The 23,719-nt window shown below is 40.7% G+C and overlaps 1 protein-coding gene across 1 annotated transcript in view; it reads right to left on the minus strand.

The window, feature by feature from the left end:
• The window catches only part of LOC144579052 (uncharacterized), a 37,531-nt gene that overhangs the window by 13,177 nt on the left and 635 nt on the right, over nt 1-23,719 (minus strand). The window contains exon 2 of the mRNA XM_078348063.1: nt 15,089-15,431. Coding sequence (XP_078204189.1) covers nt 15,089-15,431 — 343 coding nt within the window. The remainder of the gene's footprint in view (nt 1-15,088; nt 15,432-23,719) is intronic.

Below are 23,719 nucleotides of genomic sequence, written 5' to 3' on the forward strand. Positions count from 1 at the left end.
GGAATCTCACACCACTATTTCAAAAGCAAGTCACATATCTTCCACGTAGAGCCTGTCTCTCTCTGTGCCAGTTAATGATACCCAGTGCTCCCATAAGCTTCAGAGTCATTTCAACTTGTTGAAAACAATGAATTTCAATCCATGAGAAACAATATTATTGCAGAGGGCTCCAAAATAACAATCTCAAAAAAGCGCTAAAAAGCTAGCAGAATGAAATGCCCCCTTTTTCCAGGTCAGAGATGTGAGAAAAATCTGCAAGGAGGAAGCCATACCCTTGGCATAGAAGCAGTTTGTTCTTGGGGAAAAGAGGTAGATTTGGAAGAGCAGGCGAAAGTTGGACAGTAAGCCAAGGGGATAAACTGTTGAGCAGAGTCAAGAGGCTGAGGACTTAGCCTGCACTTTGGGGGTACCCATAGATGACAAAAGGAGAAACATGTCATAAACCCAGCTTCAAATGGCACTTTGGCATAAAATTATTTAGCTGCCCAAACTGGCATTTAACATTGGTTGAAATGAAAAAGACATACCAGCCATCAACTTTTTACCATGTAATTAAACAGCTCTAAATAATCTCATGTCTTTTTACTTTAATGCTTTTGAAAATGGGTAATAAATGAACAAGGTACAGAATTCAGAAGTCACAAAATAGTATGGACCTTGAGAACATTGTGCTAAGTGAAACAAACCAGTTACAGACAGACAAATACCACATGATTCCACTTGCATGAGCTGTCTAGAGTAGTCCAATTTATAGACTCAGAAAGTAGAATGGTGACTGCCGAGGGCAGGAGGAAGTACTAAGTACTTGTTTAATGGCTAAGAAAAAGTTTTGGAGACTGGATGTACAAGATGAATATGCTTAACACTACTGAATTGTACCCTTAAAAATGTTTAAGGTAGTAAGTTTTGGTATATGCATTTTATCACAATTCAAAAATATGAAAAAAAATTTAAGTCACAAATTAGTATAGAAAACATCACCCAATTGTGCCTTCTGGCCACTCAGTTCCACTCCTCAGAGACAGCCAGTGTTAGGATATATTCTCATCTTTCCCAATATATTCTATCTATACGTGCTTGCAAATATATGCCTTTTGAGATAAAACATACTCATACACAAATAGTAGCATACTACACATACGGTTCATGCACTTTGGTCTTTTCATTTACTACACCTTAGAGACTTAACTAAATTACTTCATATAGAACTGCCTTACTCCTTTTAAGAGCTGCTACTAATTCACTATATGACTATATCAATTATTTTACTAGTTCCCTACTTATGGGCAATTAGGTTTTGTCAGAACTTTTGTGCTAACAGCAATGAATACCTTCGTGCTATTTTTAACCCCCACATATGCAAGAATGTGTATAAATATATGTTATATGCCTAGGCTAAAACTGCTAAAACAAGTTATGTGTGACTGCATGTTTGCACATTTTTATTTACATAAAAATGCACACATACAGAACAGTAAATAATTCTTAAGTTTGTAGCTTGATGAATTTTCCCAATATAATCCTACCTCATACAGAGATTAAAAAAAAAAAAAAGATTGTAAGCCTCCAAAAGCCTCTCATGTCTCCATCCAGTGAGCTCCCCAAGAGTAATACTACCCCGACTCCTAACATCACAATTTTGTCTGTTTTTGAATGTGTATTTCTGTGTTTGGGTATTCCACCTACCATTATGTTTGTGAGTCATTCATGCTGTATGAATTGTAATTCATTCATTCTTATTGCTCTATAGTATCCCATTATGTAAATACATTACAACGTATCCAGACTTATCTATACTACACAAGGTATGTGCATTCTTAAATTTTAATAAATATTACTCAGTTACTCTCCAGAGTTTATGACTTCCATGAATATATGGAAGTAGCTATTTTCCTACACCTTAGCCAACAGCTTATCAAACTTCATAATCTTGGCTAATCAGATATTTTTAAAATGCTTTCAGTATAGTTTCAATTTGCTTTTCTCTTATAATGACTGAAACTGGGAAACAATTCATACATTTATTTATGAAAGCCACTTGTCTTTCCTTTGAACTGCCTCTGAATATGCCCACTTGGCCTCTTCTATCAGCAAGGGATCCTGCTTTGTAATGGAAACCAGCCCTTTGAATATGCTGCATAGCAACTACTTTTTCCCAGCCTATCACTGGAGTCCCAATTTTGTTTATACCAGGTTTTGCCATGTCTAGGTTGTCTGGTTTTTGTGGGGGTTTTTAAAGACGAGAAGTCTCACTCTGTCGCCCAGGCCAAGTGCAGTGCAGTGGTGGGATCTTGGTGGCTCACACCTGTAACCCTAGCACTTTGAGAGGCCAAGACGGGTGGATCGCTTGAGATCAGGAGTTCAAAACCAGCCTGGCTGACATGGTGAAACCCCTGTCTCTATTAAAAAAAAAAGAAAATTAGCCAGGCATGATGGCAGGTGCATGTAATCCCCGCTACTCTGGAGGCTGAGGCAGGAGAATTGCTTGAACCCAGGAGGTGGAGGTTGCAGTGAGCTAAGATCACACCACTGTACTCTAGCCTGCCTGAGAAGGAGACTCCATATAAAAAACAAAAAAAGGAGATAGCAAGCTAGTTTTTTTCCCCCCCCGAATGGCTACTCAGTTCATCCAATACTATTTACTAAAGAATTCACTATTTTCATCAATACCACTCTTGACCACAAAAAATACTCCTATAAATGAGGCTACCTCAGAGCTCTCAACTCTGCGCCAGTGATCTGATGCTCAAATTGGTTTGGCTTAAACACACACTTTAACATCTGACAGCACTAATACTTCCTTCATGAATAGAGTTTCATAACTTTTGTGAAAATTTTCATTTTTTGTTCTTTCATATAAACTTTAGTATCAAGTTTAGAAAAGCCTATTGAGATATTAATTGGGATTACTTTAAATTCACAAAGAGTGTGTGTGTGTGTATACATATATATTTCCCCCCCAGAGATGGCATCTCACTATATTGCCCGGGCTGGTCTCCAACTCCTGGCCTCAAGTAATCCTCCCACCTCAGCCTCCCAAAGTGCTGGGTTATAGGTGTGAGCCACTGTGCCTGGCCTATTTCACTAAATAAAAGACATTTTCAATGTAAGACGCACAGTTATTTTATGCCACTTGAAAGAGCTTCTTTAGACTTAAATGTATCTGTTTTCATATCACATCTGACTTTTGCTTATAATGAAAGGAAAGTTATGTAAAATAAATTGGTTAAAATGCTCCTAACCTAACTTCATAATTACCACATGGCCAGAAGTTCCTGGAAGATGTCATCAGTTTTAAGGCATACCTTAACTTTAGACATCATGAAAGGTTAAAAAAATAAAAGTGTCTTTCTAACAATAATAAAATACGGCAACTTAGAGGATATACTGTTATCTTACCAAGGTGGGAGCTCCTATTCAAGAACAAAATATGTTTTAGCATTTATTCATTTCTTTCATGAGCATCAGTAAAGGTTTATATATTTCAGAAGTATCTTTCATTTTGTTGTTAATTATTAAGTTTATCTTACTTTTTTCTTTGTAGAGATAGGGTCTCAATGTGTTGCCCAAAATGGTCTCAAACTCCTGGGCTCAAGTGATCCTCCTGCCTTGGCCTCCCTCCCAAAGTGCTGAATTACAGGCGTCATCCACTATGCCTGGCCAGTTTATTTCTAAGTAGAATTTTTTTCCTTCAAAAATTCTGTTTGGAAAAGGTGTAAAACCTTTATACAGAAAATTACATAACAATGTTGAGAAAAAAAATTAAAGACCAAAACACAAGGAGAAATTCAAATTACCATTATAGCAGGTGTAACTAAAAACAAAACAAAACAAAACAAAATTTCAATTATTCCAAATTGATTCAACACAATTCTAATCAAAATCCTAACAGGTATTCTTGTGGAACATCACAGCTGAATCTAAAATGTATGTGGAAATGCACGGGGCCCACGGCCACACATAACCAAGATTTATTATCTACTGGCTATCAAGACATAAAACTAGATGAGTGATTCTCAAACTTTTTGGTTTGACATTCCTGCAAATAATTGAGATTCTAAAATGCTTTAGTTAACATGAATTATAGCCATTATATTTATCACATTAGAAATTAAAACAGGAAATTTGATTGATTGATTGAGATGGAGTTTCCCTCTGTCACCCAGGCTAAAGTGCAGTGGCACAATCTCTGCTTATTGCAACCTCCACTTCCCAGGTTCAAGCAATTCTCCTGTCTCAGCCTCCTGAGTAGCTGGGATTACAAGCATGTGCCACCACATCCTGCTAATTTTGTATTTTTAGTAGAGACAGAGTTTCACCATGTTGCCCAGTCTGGTCTCGAACTCCTAACCTCAGGTGATCAGCCTGCCTCAACCTCCCAAAGTGCTGGGATTACAGGCATGAGCCTCCATGCCTGGTCAAAACAGGAAAGTTTTAAATATCAATTAATTCATTTAAAAATAGTAAGAAATCTATTATATGATAACATAAATAACACTTTAATGAAAAATAGCTATTTTCCAAAAAAAAAAAAAAAAAAAAAAAAAAAAGAAAGAGTGAGAGAGTGGCACTGTTTGACATTTTTGGAAATCTCCTTTATTTGGGAGACAGCTTGGTTTTCTTATTTGCTTCTGCATTCAATGTGTTGCAACACTGCATTTCATGTGGCCTCTGGAAAACCCTATTGTACACTTGTCAGAGAATGAGTCTGAGGCAAAAAATCACCAAGTGTTACTATGAAAATCGTTTTGACCTGGCCAACACCCCACTCTGAAAGGGTCTCAGGAAACCAGGAAGAGAAGAGGCAGGCAAATCCTTGTATACACAATCACCTGATCCGTGTCCAAGAAAGCTCTACAGAACAGGAGGGGGTGGCCTTTTCAATAAACGGAACTAAACAACATCCTCATCATCATCATGTGTCATCTAGGAAAACAAACTGACCCCATCTCACACCACACACACACAAATTCCAGAGACTGTTGATTTAAATGTGAAAGGCAAACAATAACAGAAAATGTAGCTTATCTTCACACAGGGATACAAAAACCCCTGATTACAAAGGAAAAGTCAGAAATGTTCAACTATATTAAAATGAAAAATTTCTTTCATCAGAGAAATGCAAATCAAAACTACAATAAGATATCATCTCACTCCAGCTTAAATGGCTATCATCAAAAAAACAGGCAATGATATATGACGGCAAGGATGTGGAAAAGGGGGAACCCTCGTACGCTGTTGTTGGGAATGTAAATTAATACAATCGTTATGTGGAGGTTCCTCAACAAAACTAAAAATAGAACTACCGTGTGATCCAGCATTCCCACTGCTGGGTATGTACCCAAAAGAAAGGAAATCAGTACACTGAAGAGATTCCTGCACTCCCATGCTGACTGCAGCACTGTTCACAATAGCCAAAATACAGAATCAACCTAAGTGTCCGTCAACAGATGAATGGATAAAGAAAATGTGGTACTTATACACAGTGCAGTACTATTCAGCCATCAAAATGAATGCGATCCTGCCATTTGCAACAACATGGATAAAACTGGAGGACATGTTAAGTGAAATAAGCCAGGCACAGAAAGATGAACACTGCATGTTCTCACCCATATGTGGGAGCTAAAGAAAAAATTTGAACCCATGTAGACAGAGTAGAGGACAGGAAGGGAAGTGTGAAATAAGGAGGGATGGGTGAATGAGTACAAAAATTCAGTTAAAAAGAACGAGTAAGGCCAGGCGTCGTGGCTCACGCCTGTAATCCCAGCACTTTGGGAGGCTGAGGCGGGTGGATCACGAGGTCAACAGGTCAAGACCATCCTTGTCAACATGGTGAAACCCTGTCTCTACTAAAAATACAAAAAATTACCTGGGCATGGTGGCACGTGCCTGTAATCCCAGCTACTAAGGAGGCTGAGGCAGAAGAATTGCCTGAACCCAGGAGGCGGAGGTTGCGGTGAGCCGAGATTGCGCCATTGCACTCCAGCCTGGGTAACAAGAGCAAAACTCCGTCTCAAAAAAAAAAAAGAACGAGTAAGTCTAGTGTTCAGTAGCACAATAGGGCAACACAATTAACAGTAATTTATTTTATATTTCAAAATAAGTAATAGACTAGAATTGGAATATTCCTAACATGAAGAAATGATAAATGCTTCCGGTGATGGGAACTCTACCCTAATTTGATAATTATGCATTGTATGCTTGCATCAAATTACCACATCTACCTCATGAATATGTATGGTTATTATGTATCCATAATTAAAAATGTTTCTGTTAGCGAACAGATGCCTTTAAGAGAATAAGAAGGCCAGGCACTAGGTAGTAAACGATAGCTGCAACACAGATATGAGGCAGGGAAGGAAGGGGATCAATATATTTATCCCTTATACAAGCCAATAACACAAAGAACACCTGCCAGAAAACTAGGCAAAAGACTTCAATGAGCTCTTCAAACGGAAGACATCCAAATGGCCGGAAACAAACAAACATATAAAAGGCTGTTCAACCTCATCAGTAATCAGGGAAATGCAAATGAAAACCAACGTGGAGTGTTAATTAGTACAACCACTTTGGGAAACTGTTCTGTCGTTTCTAATAATGTTAAATACTCACCTACCCCATGACCCGGAAATCCACTCCTAGATATGTACCCAAGAGAAATAAGTATATATAAGAATGTCCACAGCAGCCTAATTCACAATATCCAACACCTAGAAACAATCATTAAGAAAATGAATAAACAAAGTGTAACGTAATCATACAACAGAAATCAGCAAGAAAAAAAGAGTAACCAACAACTTGGATAAACTGCAAAAAACCATTATGCTGGGCAAAAGCAGCCAGAAACAGTAGAGTCCACACTGTCTGAGCTCATTTATGTGAAGTTCAAAAACAAGCAAAACACATATATAGTGGCCAAAGTCAAAACAGTGTGGATAGAATAGCAGCGTCTTTCTGGAAGAGAGCATGAGAGAACTTTCTGGGGTGATGGAAATATTCTGTATCTTCATCTGGGTAGTGGTTACGCAGACATTTATATGTAAAATATTATTTCAGGCTGTACATTTTTGTATTTTATTGTGTATGACATATATCTCAGTTAAACAAAAAAACCCATTATGTACCTACCAGAATGGTTAATAAAATTTAACAGATTGACAATTGTAAGCTTTGGCAAAGAGGTGGATAAGCAAGAATTCTCACACGCTGTTGTTAGGAATCTAGTGCAACCACTTTGGAAAACAGTCTGGCATTACTAAGTAAAACTGAAGATACACAAAAATGTTTATAGCAGCAGTATTCATAATTGCTGTAAACTGGAGACAAATATCCATCAGAAAGATTGTGAAGGCTGGGCATGGTGGCTCACGTCTGTAATCCCTGCACTTTGGGAGGCTGCAGTGGGCAGATCACCTGAGGTCAGGAGTTTGAGATCAGCCTGGCCAACATGGCGAAACCCCGTCTCTATTAAAAGTACAATAATTAGCGGGGCATGGTAGTGCGCACCTGTTCCAGCTACTCGGGAGGCTGAGGCAGGAGAATCGCTTGAACCTGGGAGGCGGAGGTTGCAGTGAGCCAAGATGGCGCCATTGCACTCCAGCCTGGGTGAAAAGAGTGAAACTCAGTCTCCGAAAAAAAAGATAGTGAATACATCAATTGTGTTAGATTCCTAACAGAGTATTATTCCACAATGACCAATGAACACACTACAGCTCCATAAAACACGTGTGAATCTCACAAAATGACACTGGGTGAAAGCAGCCAAGTAAAGAAAACAAACAAAATGGTTCCATTTATATAAAGTTCAAAGAGCAGGGAAAACTAAATTACCAAGTTTGGGTGCAATCTTAGAAAAGTAAGAAAATGATTCTCATGAAAGGAGAGAGGTAACATTTTTGAGGAGGAGGAGGCATATAGTTGATTAGGGGGAAGTTAAGGTAGGGCTTTCAGGAGCACTGGCATTAGTCTATTTAATGACCTGAATATAGGTTACAGGGTTACACACTGTTGATTACAACAGAAGATGCACCGCTCAATGACTTTTCTGTGTGTATGGTTTTTTTCTTGAGATGGAGTCTCACTGTGTCAGCCAGGCTGGAGTGCAGTGGCACAATCTCAGTTCACTGCAACCTCTGCCTCCTGGATTCAAGTAATTCTCCTGCCTCAGCCTCCCAAGTAGCTGAGATTAAAGGCACCCGCCACCACACCCAAGTAATTTTTTGTGCTTTTTAGGTAGAGACAGTTTCATCATGTTGGCCAGGCTAGTCTCAAACTGCTGACCTCAGGCAATCCACCCGCCTTGGCCTCCCAAAGTGCTGGGATTACAGGTGTGAGCCACAGTGCCCAGCTGGTGATGCCTTTCATTAGAAAGGCATTTTTGGAGGAAGAATATGAAATAAATCTTGGACATGCTGAATTTAGAATACTTTTTAGACATCCAAGTAGAAATGTCCAGTAGGTAATTAGGTATTAGCAGATAGAGTTCTCAACAGCAGAAGTTGGGGTAGAGATGAAAATGTTGAATTTGCCCATGAGTGAGGACATGGACATGGCTGTGACCATTTAGGTAAAGAAGAATGACAGAAGGGCCTAGGGCTGATTGGTGTAACATCAACATTTAATGGCCAAATACAGGAGAATAAGCCAGGGAAAAAAAAAATGAAAGTGGGAGGAGGAAAATGAAGAGCATATCATGAACCATTAAGCAAGAGGAAAGAGTGCCTCAAGAGTAAGAAGTCACTCTCTGCAGGGTGATGTGTAGCTGAGGACTGGCGGGGTAGCAGGGACATGGATTGTGCATAAATCTCAGCAAGTCAGTTGTTACTCCACCTCTTTCTGGCTGATTTGACACAGGCAACAACCCAACAGAAAACCAATGCTTCTGAGAATGGCTCAAAGTTTCTATGTGCTGTCTTTTGTGGTGAGAAATCAAGCCTGAGCTCCTCTTTCTCCTGATTCTCAAGAAGGAGGAAGGCAGATGTGAGAACACTGACTGGGTCTGTGTGTCCCTGGGCAGCATCACTGTTAAAAGGTCAGCACACAAATGCGAGCTCACTTTTTTCGTTCCTCCATGTGACTGAAGTGGCTGAGGTTGTCATCCCCCCACCCCCCCGGACCCCCCATTGTCAGGGACAGCCAGGGCCAAACCTACTGCTTGGGCAGAAGAGGCCAGGGCAGGTGTCCAAGCCAGATCAGCAGTCAGCAAGGGAAAATGGGCTCACTCTGGTTACACGACCAGGGCAACTGACAGAAAGGAGTGAAATGTAGGGAAGATCTAGGTGTGTTTGAGAACTGGGGAGATGAAAAGGGTTCAACTCCTGGCCTACTTTAGTTTGTAACAATTTAAGCTTAACTAGATTCCAAAAACCCAGCATTTCCACATCAACCAGCTGGGCTCATTCCAGTCTTCTACCCTGGAGTTTGCCGCCAAAGTCCTAGTTAAGAATAAAATGCACAGTCCTTTTGTTTTCCATTTGTCAGTGCAAATATTTAATACCAATCTTTCTCCCAGGGACCCTATAGCCTTCGAAACAGTGGCTAGAGATTGGAGACAACTCTGATATTCCAGGGATCCCTGACCAGATTATGAAATTACCATAATTTCTCAATTTCTAGCACCACACACATAAACTGCATCACACACACACACACACACACACACACACACGGGCAGGCTTACCTACCTCTCAGAAAATTGCACAGATTCAACAGGAATAAATATTAATTAATGTGTTCCTTAATGGCTGGTGAATAATAATGTTAACTAAAACAAAAACGAGTTTTATTTTTAAACCCACTATTGCCCCCACCAAATATTTAAATCACAGAGTCTAAACTGACCGAACAGCAAATTAATACGGTCCTTTGGGAGGGAAATCTGGTGATGCATATTAGAGACCAATCCTGTTACTTATTGCTTTTTTAAAAAATGACAAGAAATAATGACAAAACACTAAGTTTCATAAACCATAGTACATTCTTACAATGAATGCTATGTACACACTTTAAAAATGAGATGCTTGTGTGAGAACTAGCTTTGAAGGAGACACAAAGTAGTTACAAATTATTCTATTGAATGATAGCTAGTATTTGTGGAACACCTATGTACTAGGGCCGTGCTAACTGTACACCTGCTGTTTAATTGTATAATAACCTTACAAGGCAGGTGGCATACTAACCTAACAAATAAACTGGAATCAGAGGCTTAAGTTTATTATCTAGTATCACTGAGGGAGGACGTAGCAGGATCAGGATTTAAAACCAGGAAACCTTGATTTCAGAACCGATACTTCCACTCACTGTGCCAGTGTGTCAAAGTATATATACTTTTGAATAAATTATTTAAAATGCATCAGTGTTACATATTTCTTAGTATACAGCAATGTACATAAAACATCAAGGTATTCATCTAATATACATCAATGTATGAGTTCACAGCTCTTACCATTAAGGATTTTTTTTTTTTAGTAAATTTTAAGATAACTGTTACAAGTTAACAGTACAGAAGATACAAATATATGGCAAAAATAACAAGGAGGCACTTCAGGGACTGAAAGTTTGGAGAACAAAACTCTCACCTTCGCAAAAGGCACTTTCTTCTTTGTAAGCTGCAATATTGTATGAAATTTTCACAACAATTACATATTACCTCAAAGAGTTTTTTCAAACTATAAAACAACCCCTCCTGAAACATTTTTCAAATAAAACAAGAGTAAAAGCATTCTTAATGTGTACTCTCAGAAACTGGAAACATCCTTCATATCTAACATAAGAGTTACATAGAGTTATCAGCTTGATTAGTCCTTAATCTTTACATTAATGACAATAAGAAAGAGAGATCATACCACACTGCCAAGTGTTACAAGAGCCTGAGTATACACATACCATGTATCATCATAAAGTCTCTAGAGACCCAAAATTAAAGGTGAAAAGAGAAATGAAAACAGGGCGAGATGGGATGAGGCTTTTCCCTCAACTAATTTACGCTAATACTATCTTTGCAGTACACGTGTTTAGAACAAAACAACGCTACGATGAGCATTCAGGTGAAAACAGTTAGCACAGAGGCCACTCCAGAATAGACACATACAGTATGCTTCTTGATGGGAAGACCTGCTAGTGAGAACTGACTCCTTCCCATATTCATCTATAAATGTGGCACGATTCTCATCAAAATCTCAATGGGATTTTTCGTAAAATTCATCAAAATAATTCTAAAATTCACCGGAAACAGTAAATTAATGAGAATAGCTAAGAAAAATTTGAAAGACCTGCTACTGAGAACTGACTCCTTCCCATATTCATCTATAAATTTAGCACAATTCTAATCAAAATATCAATGGAATTTTTCTTAAAACTCATCAAAATAATTCTAAAATTGACCAGAAACAGTAAATTCATGAGAATAGCTAAGAAAAATTTGAAAATGAGCATATTTGCCCTATCAGATATCAAACTTCTATAAGAAGCCACAGCGGGGAGGATCCCAAGATGGCCGAATGAGAGGCAGCTCCAGAAAGCAGCTCCCAGCGAGAGAGACAGACGCAGAAATCGAGTGGTCTCCACAATTGCAAATGAGGTACCAGGCTCATTTTGTGGGTCTGGTTGGACAGTGGGTATAAATCAAATAGGGCAAGTTGAGGCAAGGCAGGGCACTGCCCCACCCAGGAGGTGCATGCAACCAACTGCAGGACCAGGGATCAAACTGAACAAGTTTCTTAAAATAATTTCACTGTATAGATAGCAAGAAAGTTATTTATTCTCTTATTAGCATATATTTTTAACTATCCTTTAACAAGCATCTAAGTTAAACTGTTTTATGTCCACAGCTACACACTGAAACAACACTTTCAGTCACAATATATTAAATTCACATTTAAAACTATAAAGAGATTCAGTTACCTTTAGTCTTACATGTACTTAAATATACTTTTAATATACTTCTTGATGTTTTATGATGCACAAACACGAGCTTTTGCAGGATATATAACTATGAGAATATTTAGAGTGTATGCTTATTAAATGGTCCAAAACTCTTTTTTAAAGAAAGTCAATTTTAAGAACTTAAGCATAAAGTACTCCTTCCATGCCCCAATGTTAAAAGATCCATTTATTTTAGACTACTTGTTTAAAAAAAAATCTAAAATTGATCATAATTCTGCTTAAATTCCATATTAACCTAGGATCAAAAGTTATTTTTATTTCTTGTTTCTTAAATACTTGAAATGTGCTGCTGCATAATATTTTCCTTATATATTTATTCATTTAACTAACTTCAGGTGGAAGGTACTTATGAGTTTCAAAGTCCTTTCCCAAAGTGGAAATAACATAAAAATTTTGCATAAAAGATACTCAATGTTTCTCAAAGGGTACTGTGTAGGGCTGAGGGCCCCACAGGGTCGTGGGGTGTGCCTTATGTTGTGCTGAGGCACAGGATCCGAGAAATAAAGAGACAGAACACAGTACAAGGAAAACGCAGGTGGGCTTGAGGGGCCACACCACCTTTGAGTGGAATGAGGTGAGGCCCCAAATGTCCAGAAGCATGTGTATTTGTTGTTTATAGATTAGGGGGCAGGGCAGTGAGTGAAATCATCTTTAAGGATAGTGACAGGGTTGTATTAAAACAAGGGGTCCACCCCCATTAGGTCACCTAGGCTAGGAGGGGAGAAATAGTGCACAGCAAGGGGTCCATTCCCATTAGGTCATCTAGGCAAGGACCGTGTGCAGTAAGGGGTCCACCCCTATTACGCCATCCAGGCATGGAGGTGGGCCGTGCACAGTGAAGAGGGTGCAGTGTGCAATACCTCTATCGAGGGGCAAGCTACTTCTAAGAAGATTTAGGGGGGATGCTTTAAGTCACATAGCAGTGACAGAGCTGTCAGGGTCTACGCCACCTGCTGGCAGCTTCCAATGAGCTCTATAAGAAGATGCTTTTTGAGCAGCACAGTAACAATAGCTGATAAAGTTCACAGTCACCAAGGTGCGACTGCCGGTCTGAGGGCAGCCTTCCACAAGAAGTGGAGCAAGGTCCTACTTTATCAAGAGGATTGGCTCTTGCCCCAGGCCTGCCATACAGCCGGTATCTTTACGATACTGAATGCTGCCGCCTGGGCCATGGATTCTTGGCCTGGTATAACTGTTTTCCCTTAAATCATGCTCTGCACTGTCTGCTCCAGACAGGCCTCCAATTATAAGCTGCTTATTCCTTAATTCATGCTCCATACCGTGTCTACTCTAGGCATTCCTCTGACTACGAACTAAGACATAGTTATACCTATATATATATAGGGAAATAACTGAGTGTTAAGATAGTCTTTAGGCACTCTTTCTAAGAATATATGATTATATACAGAGGACTGTATAAAGGGAAGTAACTTAGTAACACTATAAACTGAGATAGTCTCCAAGCCCTAATTCTATAAACTAATATACGATTATATAAAGGATTATATAAAAGGAAATAACTGAGATATTCTTCAGGCCTTAATTGTGCCAGGATTCTGCTTAGCTCTCCTTCTTCAGTACCTATATGTGGGGTTACTCACGTATCTGAGAGTCGAATCAGCCTATTACCTTGGTTCAAAATAACCAACAACAAATGTGAGCTTTTTGTCACATCTATGTATTTTCCCCTGTAAACTAATACCTACATTTTAAATGCATTTTCGAAATGTTTCATTTGGCCATGATAATTATTTCCCCTGTAAAAAGCTACAGGCTTTTGGTTTAAGAGCAAATGAGATAGAGTATCTGGTCCATGAGAAGGCTAAGTGGAAAGATCCGCACCCTGAAGTTTGTAACCAGTAACAAGACAAACCCCAATTCTACCTTGTTCATGTAATCAACAATATGTGAGTCGAAATAAACTAGTGAGCTGTACATTTCTGTCTACACACCAATTTACCAATCAACAGGAGGGGAAGAAATTGCTCAAATGTGACTACTGTTAACATGTTAACAAACATCTAAATATTAGACATAGTCTGTTAAAATCGTAAGCTACCAATTCTGAAATCATTCCTTCAACTTGTTTTTAATCCCCCCCGCCAAAAAGAGCAGCCACCTTTAAAATGTAAATTACTCCCTTTTTCAAAGTAACTTGCCTAGGAAAATTTAATGCGTTAAAATAAAACGTAACAGACCAATTACAACATTAAAACAAAAACTAAAATGATCAGTAACACAAACCAATCACTCAAGTTTAGCAAAGCATGTCTGTTGTGGGTATCCTATTATACTAATAAGAAACAACGTTTAGGTCATCCCAAAGCCTGAAACACATAACATACACATAACATACTTGTCCTTCACTCCAATGAAGCTTCAACTCAGACCCAGACTCAGACCATCTCCCCCTCCTGCCCCACTGAAACACACGAGGGGAAATCCAAGAAATCAGATACGTTAAGTGCCGGTATCTTCTTCCAGAGTAGGGTCAAACTCGTGTTTGCCCGCAAATGTCACCTTCCCAGGAAGTCTGCAAATTCTCACTAGCGCTGGAGTACAATGAGGATTGACCAGAGAAACACCTGACCTAGCACCTGGAAGACACTGGGAAACGGAACCCCCCTGAGTCCGCGCCGGCCCCAAAGCCTTGGCTGCTGCGAAGGGGAGGGGGGGCAAGGGGTGGCCGCTGGCCTCGCGGGTGCGGCGGACTGGGCCCCACACCCCAGCTCACCTCCCGAGAATCAGGAAACCTGTCAGGCCGGCCAGGACCCACCCTCCTCAGACCCTCGCGCTCCAGCCCAGAGCGGCCCCCGCCCGACCGCACCCCATCATCCCGGCCTCCCGGCTGCATTCTGTCACCTCATCCCTCCCCGGCGGCCTCGAGGCCCCGCCACCTTCACGGCGCAGCCTGGGCTCGGGCCGCCCATGGGGCAGGAGCGCCCAGCTGCTGCTCCCCACCCGGCCCCGGCCCCGGCCCCGGCCCCGGCCCCGGCCCCGTCCGTTCCCCCGCGGCCACCTCTTGCCCCGCCCGTCCGGTCCCCGCCGCCCCCTAGGCCCGAGCTCCCGCCTCGAGGTCCCCACGCCCAGGCCCCAGCCCCCGCGCGGCGCGGCGGCTCCCAGCCCACTCCCCAACGCCGGCTACCTGGAGGCAAGGGTGGCGGAGCACTTCACCCAGGGCCCCAGGTTGCAGAAGGCCCGGTGCTCGGGTCCCACCCCTCCAGCTCCGCTGCCACCAACGCCGCCGCCGGGCTCGGTCGCTCGCTTCGCCCCGCCCCTACAGGCGCGCAGCCCAAGCTCCCCTAAAGGAGTGAGGCGGGCCGAGCGGGGCAGGCACTCGCGGGCGCGGAAGGAGGGGGCGGAGCACGCAACCGCCGGGGAGGCCGGATTGGCCAGCGGAGACTCAGGCGGCGCGTCGCGGCGTGCGTGGAAGGCGGACCCAGGTGGGGGTGGGGGCCGGGGTGAGGGGCGGGACCGGGCGGGAGGGACTTAGGGGAGCCTTTGCCAGGAACACATTGCAAGGATCCCGCTGTGGGTCACTGGGTGAGCTCTCGGCCGGCCCCTCCCTCTGGAGATGGCAATCAGTTGTCATCCTTTTTCCCTTTTTCGTCGTTATCACTTGATATTTCTTACCAAATCCAAATCGCCCTGGCCAATGCTTGGGGCTCCTGAGCTACCCTCTTATGACCTCATCTTCCCACCACCTACTCCTGGAAATTTGTGTTCAACCTGTGCAAAACTTTTTTTTTTGATGTGCAAAACTATGTTTTAAAATTTAAAACTATTTTTTAAAAATTTTTTATGGGCTGGGCATGGTGGCTCATGCCTGCAATCCCAACACGTTGGGAGGCCAAGGCAGGTGGATCACTTGAGGTCAGGAGTTTGAGACTAGCCGGGCCTACATGGCAAAACCCCCGTTTCTACTAAAAATAAAAATAAAACATTAGCCAGGCATGGTGGTGCGCACCTGTCATCCCAGCTACTTGGGAGGCTGAGGCACGAGAATCACTTGAACCTGGGAGACAGAGGTTGCAGTGAGCCGAGATCCCACCACTGCACTCCATCCTGGGACATAAAGTAAGAGTCTCAAAAAAAAAAAAAGACAAATTTATGAATGCCTTGCTTCTCTAAGCTGAATTTGAGATGGCTTACCATAATTCATATCATATAGAAAAATATAGATGAGCTAATAAAATCAGTATGAAGAAAAGGAAAAGTCAGGCCCAGGTTCGGTGGCTCGAGCCTATAATCCCAGCACGTTGGGAGGCTGAGGCAGGCAGATCACCTGAGGTCAGGAGTTCAAGACCAGTTTGACCAACATGGAGAAACCCTATCTCTACTAAAAATACAAAATTAGCCTGGTGTGGTGGCCCATGATTGTGATCCCAGCTGCTACTCGGGAGGCTGAGGCAGGAGAATCCCTTGAACCTGGGAGGTGGAGTTTGCAGTGAGCAGAGATCACACCACTGCACTCCAGCCTGGGCAACAAGAGCAAAACTCCGTCTTGTTTCAAAAAAAAAAAAAGTGAGAAAAAAATTCAGAATGAAATGAAAGCCCAGGAATAAGAACAGAGATAAGCAGGTCATAAGGGCTAACACAGTTATTAAAATTGGGTCATACATTTGGCTCTGAACTTCCTGGTGGACAAAACTAATAGGAAAACACATGTATGTGCTTTTCTCACTGTCTCTAAGAAGAAACACAGTGTTCTTGGAGACTCTCAGCGTTTCCCTAGTTGCAGCTTTCAAATTTTCAGGGGCTTTATGTAGTGATTTTGAGTAATAAGCAATATCCTTATGTTTGTTACTTATTGTTGGGTAAAAATCGCCCCAAATTTAGCAGCTTAATAAACTGCACTTTTTTTCCCTCACAGTTTCAGTGGGCTAGGAATCTGGGTGAGGTTAGCTGTGTCCTCTGGCTCAGGCTCTCACGAGGATACAATCAAGCTGTCAGCCAGGGCTGCAGCTCTCACAAGCCTTCACCATCCTCTTTCAAACTCACTTCCATGGCTGCTGGCAGGCCTCAGGTCCTCTCTGTCTGTTGGCTGGAGACCTCAGTTCCTGTTCACTTGCACCTCTTCATAGGAAGCAGCTGGCTTGCCCCAGGGCTAGGGAGGAGAAAGAAGAAGAGAGAGAAAAACAAAATGAGAGAGAGATCAGTCCTTTTTTGTAATCTAATCCCAGAAGTGATATCCCATCACATACGCGTATTTTGTTGCTACTTAGAAAATAGCACGTAGGTCCAGCAAGGCACGATGGCTCACGCCTGTAGAATTTTAGGAGGCTAAGGTGCGTGGATCACCTGAGGTCAGGAATTCAAGACCAATCTGACCAGTATGGTGAAACACCATCTCAACTAAAAATACAAAAATTGGCTGGACATAGTGGAACATACCTGTAATCCCAGCCACTTGAGAAGCTGAGGCAGGAGAACCGCTTAAACTTGGGAGGCGTTGGTTGAAGTGGGTTGAAATCGCACCATTGCACTTCAGCCTGGCCTAGAAGGTGAAACTCCATCTCAAAAAAAAAAGAGAAGAGAAAAGAGTTCCAAAAGTCCCTAGGTCCAGCCCATGCTCAAAGGGAGAGGATTATATAGGACATGAATATGATGAGGCTGTTTACCACAGTCCTCAAACATCCTCACTCAGCCCTCTCACATTTTGAGAGGCTGAGGCAGGAGGATTGCTTAAGGCCAGCAGTTCGAGACCAGCCTGAGCAACATAGGGAGCTCTGGTCTCTGTAAAAAAAATATACAAAATTAGCTGGGTGTGATGGTTCATGCCTGTTGTTCCAGCTACTTGGGAGGCTGAGGGGGGAGGACTGATTGAGCCCAGGGGTGTTTGGACAGGGGTGTGGGTTGAGGCTGCAATGAGCTGACTCTGTCCCACCTAGATGACAGAGTAAGACCCTGATTCAAAAAAAAAACCTCACTCTGCATCCCTAATAATTTTGAATGAATGAATGGATGCTCAAAAAATGTTAGCTGTTAGTATCTCTGCACAAGCAATAGGCCTACAGCAAATATCTTTTCCCAAATAAAAAGGAAGCCCTCACCACAGAGATTAATTATTTCATCACTCCAGAAAAAAAAAAGATGAAAACTTTTAAAAGAGTGATTTGTAGACTGGGCATTATCCCAGCACTTTGGGAGACCAAGGCAGGCAGATCACCTGGGGACAGGAGTTCAAGACCAGCCTAACTAACATGGAGAAACCTCATCTCTATTAAAAATGCAAAATTAGCCGGGTGTGGGGGCGCATTCCTGTGATCCCAGCTACTCAAGGGGCTGAGGCAGGAAAATTGCTTGAAATCGGGAAGCGGAGTTTTCAGTGAGCCGAGATTGTGCCACTGCACTCCAGCCCTGGTGACAGAGTGAGACTCCATCTCAAAAAAATTAAAAAGAAATAATAATAAAAGCTAGATTAGGGTTATACTTTTGGGGTTTTGAAATGCCATGTCAATAGTCTGGAAATCGATCTCTCATTTTATTATAAGTGATTTTGGCTTTTTTCAGAAGGGAAATGATATGATAAATCTGATGCTTAAAGATATTTATCAGATGCTCATATGTGGAGCACACTAAAGAAATGAGATGCAAACTCTTGCATTAGCCATGGCATGAGACGGTAAGGACCCCGACTTTATCAAGTCACACTTAATACATTGCTTGAACCCGGGAGGTGGAAATTGCAGTGAGCCGAGATTGTGCCACCGCACTCCAGCCTGGTGACAGAGCAAGACTCTGTCTCAAAAAACAAACAAACAATTCTACAGTTGTTGGGTCTCAGAGGTGGCCCCACTCTTGCAGCTCCATTAGGCACTGCCCTGGTGGGGATCTTTGCAGTAGCTTCACCTCTGTGACAAACTTCTGCCTGGGGCTCCTGGCTGTTCAATACATGTTTTGAAATCTAGGCAGAGGCCACCATAGCCCCACAGCTCATATACTCGGCACATTTGCTGAGTTAACGCTGCATGGATGCTGTCATGGTTTATAACCCTGTATCTTCTGGAGTGCTGACTGGACCCACCTAAGCTATGGAACTTGGTTGTATTCGTCCATTCTCTAATAAAGACGTACCTAGATAAACAAAAACTAAAAAATTGTTGGTAGCAATTCAGACTTACAAGAAGTAGTAAACGTCTTGGTATGGTGGCTCATGCCTATAATCCCAACACTTTGAGAGGCTGAGGGGAAGGGATTGCTTGAGGCTAGCAGTCTGAGAACAGCCTGGGCAACATAGCAAGACCCTATGTCTACAAAAAAATTTTAAAAGAATAAATATTAAAACATATTCTTTAAATTGGAAAAACAAAAAAAAGGAACAGAAAGAAAAGTACCATAAATAGTAAATATATGAGGTACCGTAAGGGACTCTCTAAATATACTTTATCTTGTGTGTTGCCTTCTTTAAAATACATATAATTCGATAAAGAAATAATGATAACGTTGTATTGTTTTCATGACCTATCTACAGGACCATCTACGTGACAGTAATAGCACAAAGATCGCGTGTACAGCTGTACTGGAGCAACGTTTCTATCTTTTACCTGAGTTAACTTAGTACTAAGATGCAGCTGACTGTAGTTTAAGATACGTATTGTAATCTCTACCACATCACTAAGAAAATGACTTTAGGCCAGGCGTGGTGGCTCATGCCTGTAATCCCAGCATGCTGGGAGGCCGAGGCAGGTGGATCATTTGAGGTCAGGAGTTCGAGACCAGCCTGGCCAACAATGATGAAACCCTGTCTCTATAGAAAACACAAAAATCAGCTGGGTATGGTGGCACATGCCTGTAGTCCCAGCTACTTGGGAGACTGAGGCAGGGGAATTGTTTGAACCTGGGAGGCAGAGGTGGCAGTGAGCCGAGATTGCACCATTACACACCAGCCTGAAAAACAGAGCGAGACTCAGTTTAAAAAAAAAAGAAAGAAAAGAAAATACTTTTTAATCATATACTAAAATATGTATTTAACACAAAAAAACCAGTAAAGGAAACATAGGGGAACAAAAGAAAGACCTATAGACAAAAAATGGCAAAACGACAAATGTAATCCAACGGTTAAACAGAGTGAAGGGTCTCTGCTCACTTTTTGTTTTTGTTTTTTGGTGATTTTGTTTGTTTGTGTTTTGCATGTGGCTATTCTGTTGTCCCAGAAGCACTTGTTAAAAAGACTATCTTTTGCCCTATTGAATTGTGTTAGCATCTTTGAAAAAAATCATTTAACCATAAATTTGACAAATCTCAATTGTGTTCCATTGATCCCTCCTATTTCCATGCTTGTGCCGGCACTATATTGACTTGATTCTTGTGGCTTTATAGTTATGCTTTGAAATTGGGTCCCATTTCAGCCATTGTTTTTCATTCTTGTAATATACTTGTCGTATTTTGGAATTCAGGTCATATTAGCCTCATAAGAAGTGTCACCTCTTTTCTGTTTCCTGGAAGAGTTTGCACAAGACTGTTCTTTCTTCCCTCGGCATTTTGAAGAATTCACCAATGAAATCATTGAAGCCTAGGGATTATTTTATGGGAAGGTCCTTATTTATACTCATAATCAATTTCTTTAATAGCTATAGGTCTGTTTTTTCTGCTGTCAGGTTTGGTAAATTGTTCTTTTTGAGACATTTGTCCATTTTTCCAGCTCATCAAATTTATTGTAATAACATTTTTCATACATTTCTCTTATATTTTGATATGTATAGGATCTATACCTCTGTACTTTCCATTTTTTATTTTGATTATGATTAATCATACATGCAGCAAATACTTTTATAATTTTTTTGAACTTTTGACTCTGTTGATGTACTGTTTTACATTTTTTAAAAGATTTAATTGATTTCTGCTTTTATGGTCTTTGTTCTTCTTTCCTTATATTGAATTTGCTCTTCCTTTTATAGATTTCTAAGATGGAAACTTACTTGAATATGTACATTTAAGGCTACATCATTCCCTCTAAGCGCCACTTTACCTCGATCCTACAAGTCATGATATGTGTTAATAATACTCAATTACTTTCTAGTTTCTGTTTTTATTTCATCTGAGACCTTTCAATTATGTTAAACTGCATCGTTAAATTTTCAGACAGTGGGGTGTTTTTCTCATCATTTTGTTATTAATTTCTACCTTAACTTCATTATATTCAGACAACATACTCTGAATGATGTCAATCATTTGATATTCACTGATGCTTTTTTATGGCTCACTATATGGTTATTTATGATATCTGTTTTACGGCTTTGTTGGGTGTGATCACATGCCAATTACATCAAGCTCTTTAACGGTGCTGTTCAGGTCTTCCGCATGCTCACTGATCCTCTGAATTTCAGTGTTCTATCAGCTATTCAGGGAGTTGTATTAAAGCTTCCCACTATAATTGTGAAATTGACTATCTTTTGGTTCTTAAACTTTTTTGTTGTTATTTGTTTTTTGAGACAGTCGCACTCTGTCACCCAGGCTGGTGTGCAGTGGCACAATCTTGGCTCACTGTAACTTCTGCCTTCCAGATTCAAATGATTCTTCTGCCTCAGCCTCCCAAGTAGCTGGAATTACAAGTGCCTGCAACCTTGCCCAGCTAGTTTTTGTATTTTTAATGAAGACCAGGGTTCTACCATGTTGGCCAGGCTGGTCTTGAACTCCTGATCTCAAGTGATCCACCTGTGTTGGCCTCCTAAAGTGCTTGGATTACAGGTGTGAGCCACTGTGCTTGGTTCTTATATGTTTTGTTTTATGTATTTTGAAGCTGTTAGTAAGACCATACAGATTTAGTATTGTGATGTTTGTCAGATAGGTCCTTTTTATAATAAAAAAAATCTCATTGTAGCAACGCATCTTGACTTCAAAGTTAGTCTAATATTAGTACAGCTACATCAGCTTTTTTGGGTTAGGGTTCATGTGGCGTTTATGAGTGTGTGTGTGTGTGTGTGTGTGCTTTACTCTCAACCTTTCTGTGTTTCTATATTTTAATTATGACTCCTGTGAGAAGAATAAATTTGAGTTTCTTTATTATTTAGTCTGGAAATCTACTAATTATATTAGCAATTATTGATATAAGTGATTTATATATAAATGTAGTAGTCATGTTCTATTTGGACCATATATTTTTGTCCCTGTCAGTCTTTTCTTGATTTCTTTTGGAGTAGTCAAATAATTTTTGTTAATCCATATTTTCCATCTATCCACTTAGTTTTTCTTTATAATTATTTAACCACTTCTCTGATGTTGGCAGAGGCTTAGAATCTTTGGCTTCTATTTACCAACCCCTACCTTTTTTGTTTTTGTTGTTATGCATTTTAATTCTATATATATTTTAAATTTCATGAGACATATAGCTTTGTACAATAAATACTCATTTATATTTACCACACATTTCCTCTTCCTGCTTTTTTCCCTTTTCAACCTGCATATTATATTTCCATCCTGGATCATTTTTCTTCTGCCAGAATAACTGTCTTGGATTATACTTTTTTTTTTTTGAGACGGAGTTTCACTCTTGTTACCCAGGCTGGAGTGCAATGGCGCCATCTTGGCTCACCGCAACCTCCGCCTCCCGGGTTCAGGCAATTCTCCTGCCTCAGCCTCCTGAGTAGCTGAGACTACAGGCGCATGCCACCATGCCCAGCTAATTTTTGTATTTTTAGTAGAGATGGGGTTTCACCATGTTGACCAGGACGGTCTCGATCTTTTGACCTCGTGATCCACCCGCCTCGGCCTCCCAAAGTGCTGGGATTACAGGCTTGAGCCACTGCGCCCGGCTATTATACTTTTAACACAGGCCTGTTGGCAACAAATGCCCTCAGTTTACCTTTGCTTCAAAATATTTTTGTTTCGCTATATTTTTGAAGGATATTTTACTGAGCTAGGATTCTAGATTGTGTCTTATTTTTCTTTCATCATTTTAAAGTTGTTTATAAATAACTTCCAGCTTTCATCATTTCTGTTAGGAAATCAGTTGTCATTTCTATCATTGTTTTTTAAAAGGTAATGTGGCTTTTTTTTTGCTTAAGATTTCCTCTTTATTTTTCAACAGTTTTACTATGATTTGCCTACTCGTGGTTTTGTGTGTGTCTCTCTTGCTTGAGGTTCGGAGTTTCTTAAACATGGGGATTGATATTCATAAGTTTTGAAAAATGCTAATTTGTTATTTCTAAAATATTGACTTTTGCCCTATGTTTCTCGTCTCTTTCTGTACTCTATAGTAGATATAGAAAGAGAGCACATATACACATACACATACATAGTGTTATGTGATAAACATTATGAATGTGCCCCACGGATCTCTTATGCCATGTAGTTTCCTGTTTTTGTCTCTAGGCACTTGGCTTCTCGTTTAAAAATTTTGTGTTCTCATGGACACAGGGAGGGGAACATCACACACCATGACCTGTTGGGGGTTGTGGGGCTAAGGGAGGGATAGCAGCGGGTGGGGTGATTGGGGAGGGATAGTGTTAGGTGAAATACCTAATGTAGATGACGGGGTGATGGATGCAGCAAACCACCCTGGCATGTATACTGTGTAACAAACCTGCACATTCTGCACATGTACCCCAGAACTTAACGTATAATAAAAAGAAAAAAGAAAAAAATTGTGTTCTACTGTATCCAATCTGCTGTTGAAACCACTCATTTCATTATTAATTTCAACTATTGTATTTTTTTGAATTCTATAAAGAAATCTACAAAGTCTATTGACTCTTTGTAATTTACAATTTTTTTTGAAGTTCGGAAACTTTTCATTCATTCTGTCCATCTTGCCTCCATATTATTTAACATATTA

The sequence above is a fragment of the Callithrix jacchus genome, chromosome 13, assembly GCF_049354715.1.
Source record: "Callithrix jacchus isolate 240 chromosome 13, calJac240_pri, whole genome shotgun sequence".
In the NCBI taxonomy this organism is placed as follows: domain Eukaryota; kingdom Metazoa; phylum Chordata; class Mammalia; order Primates; family Cebidae; genus Callithrix; species Callithrix jacchus.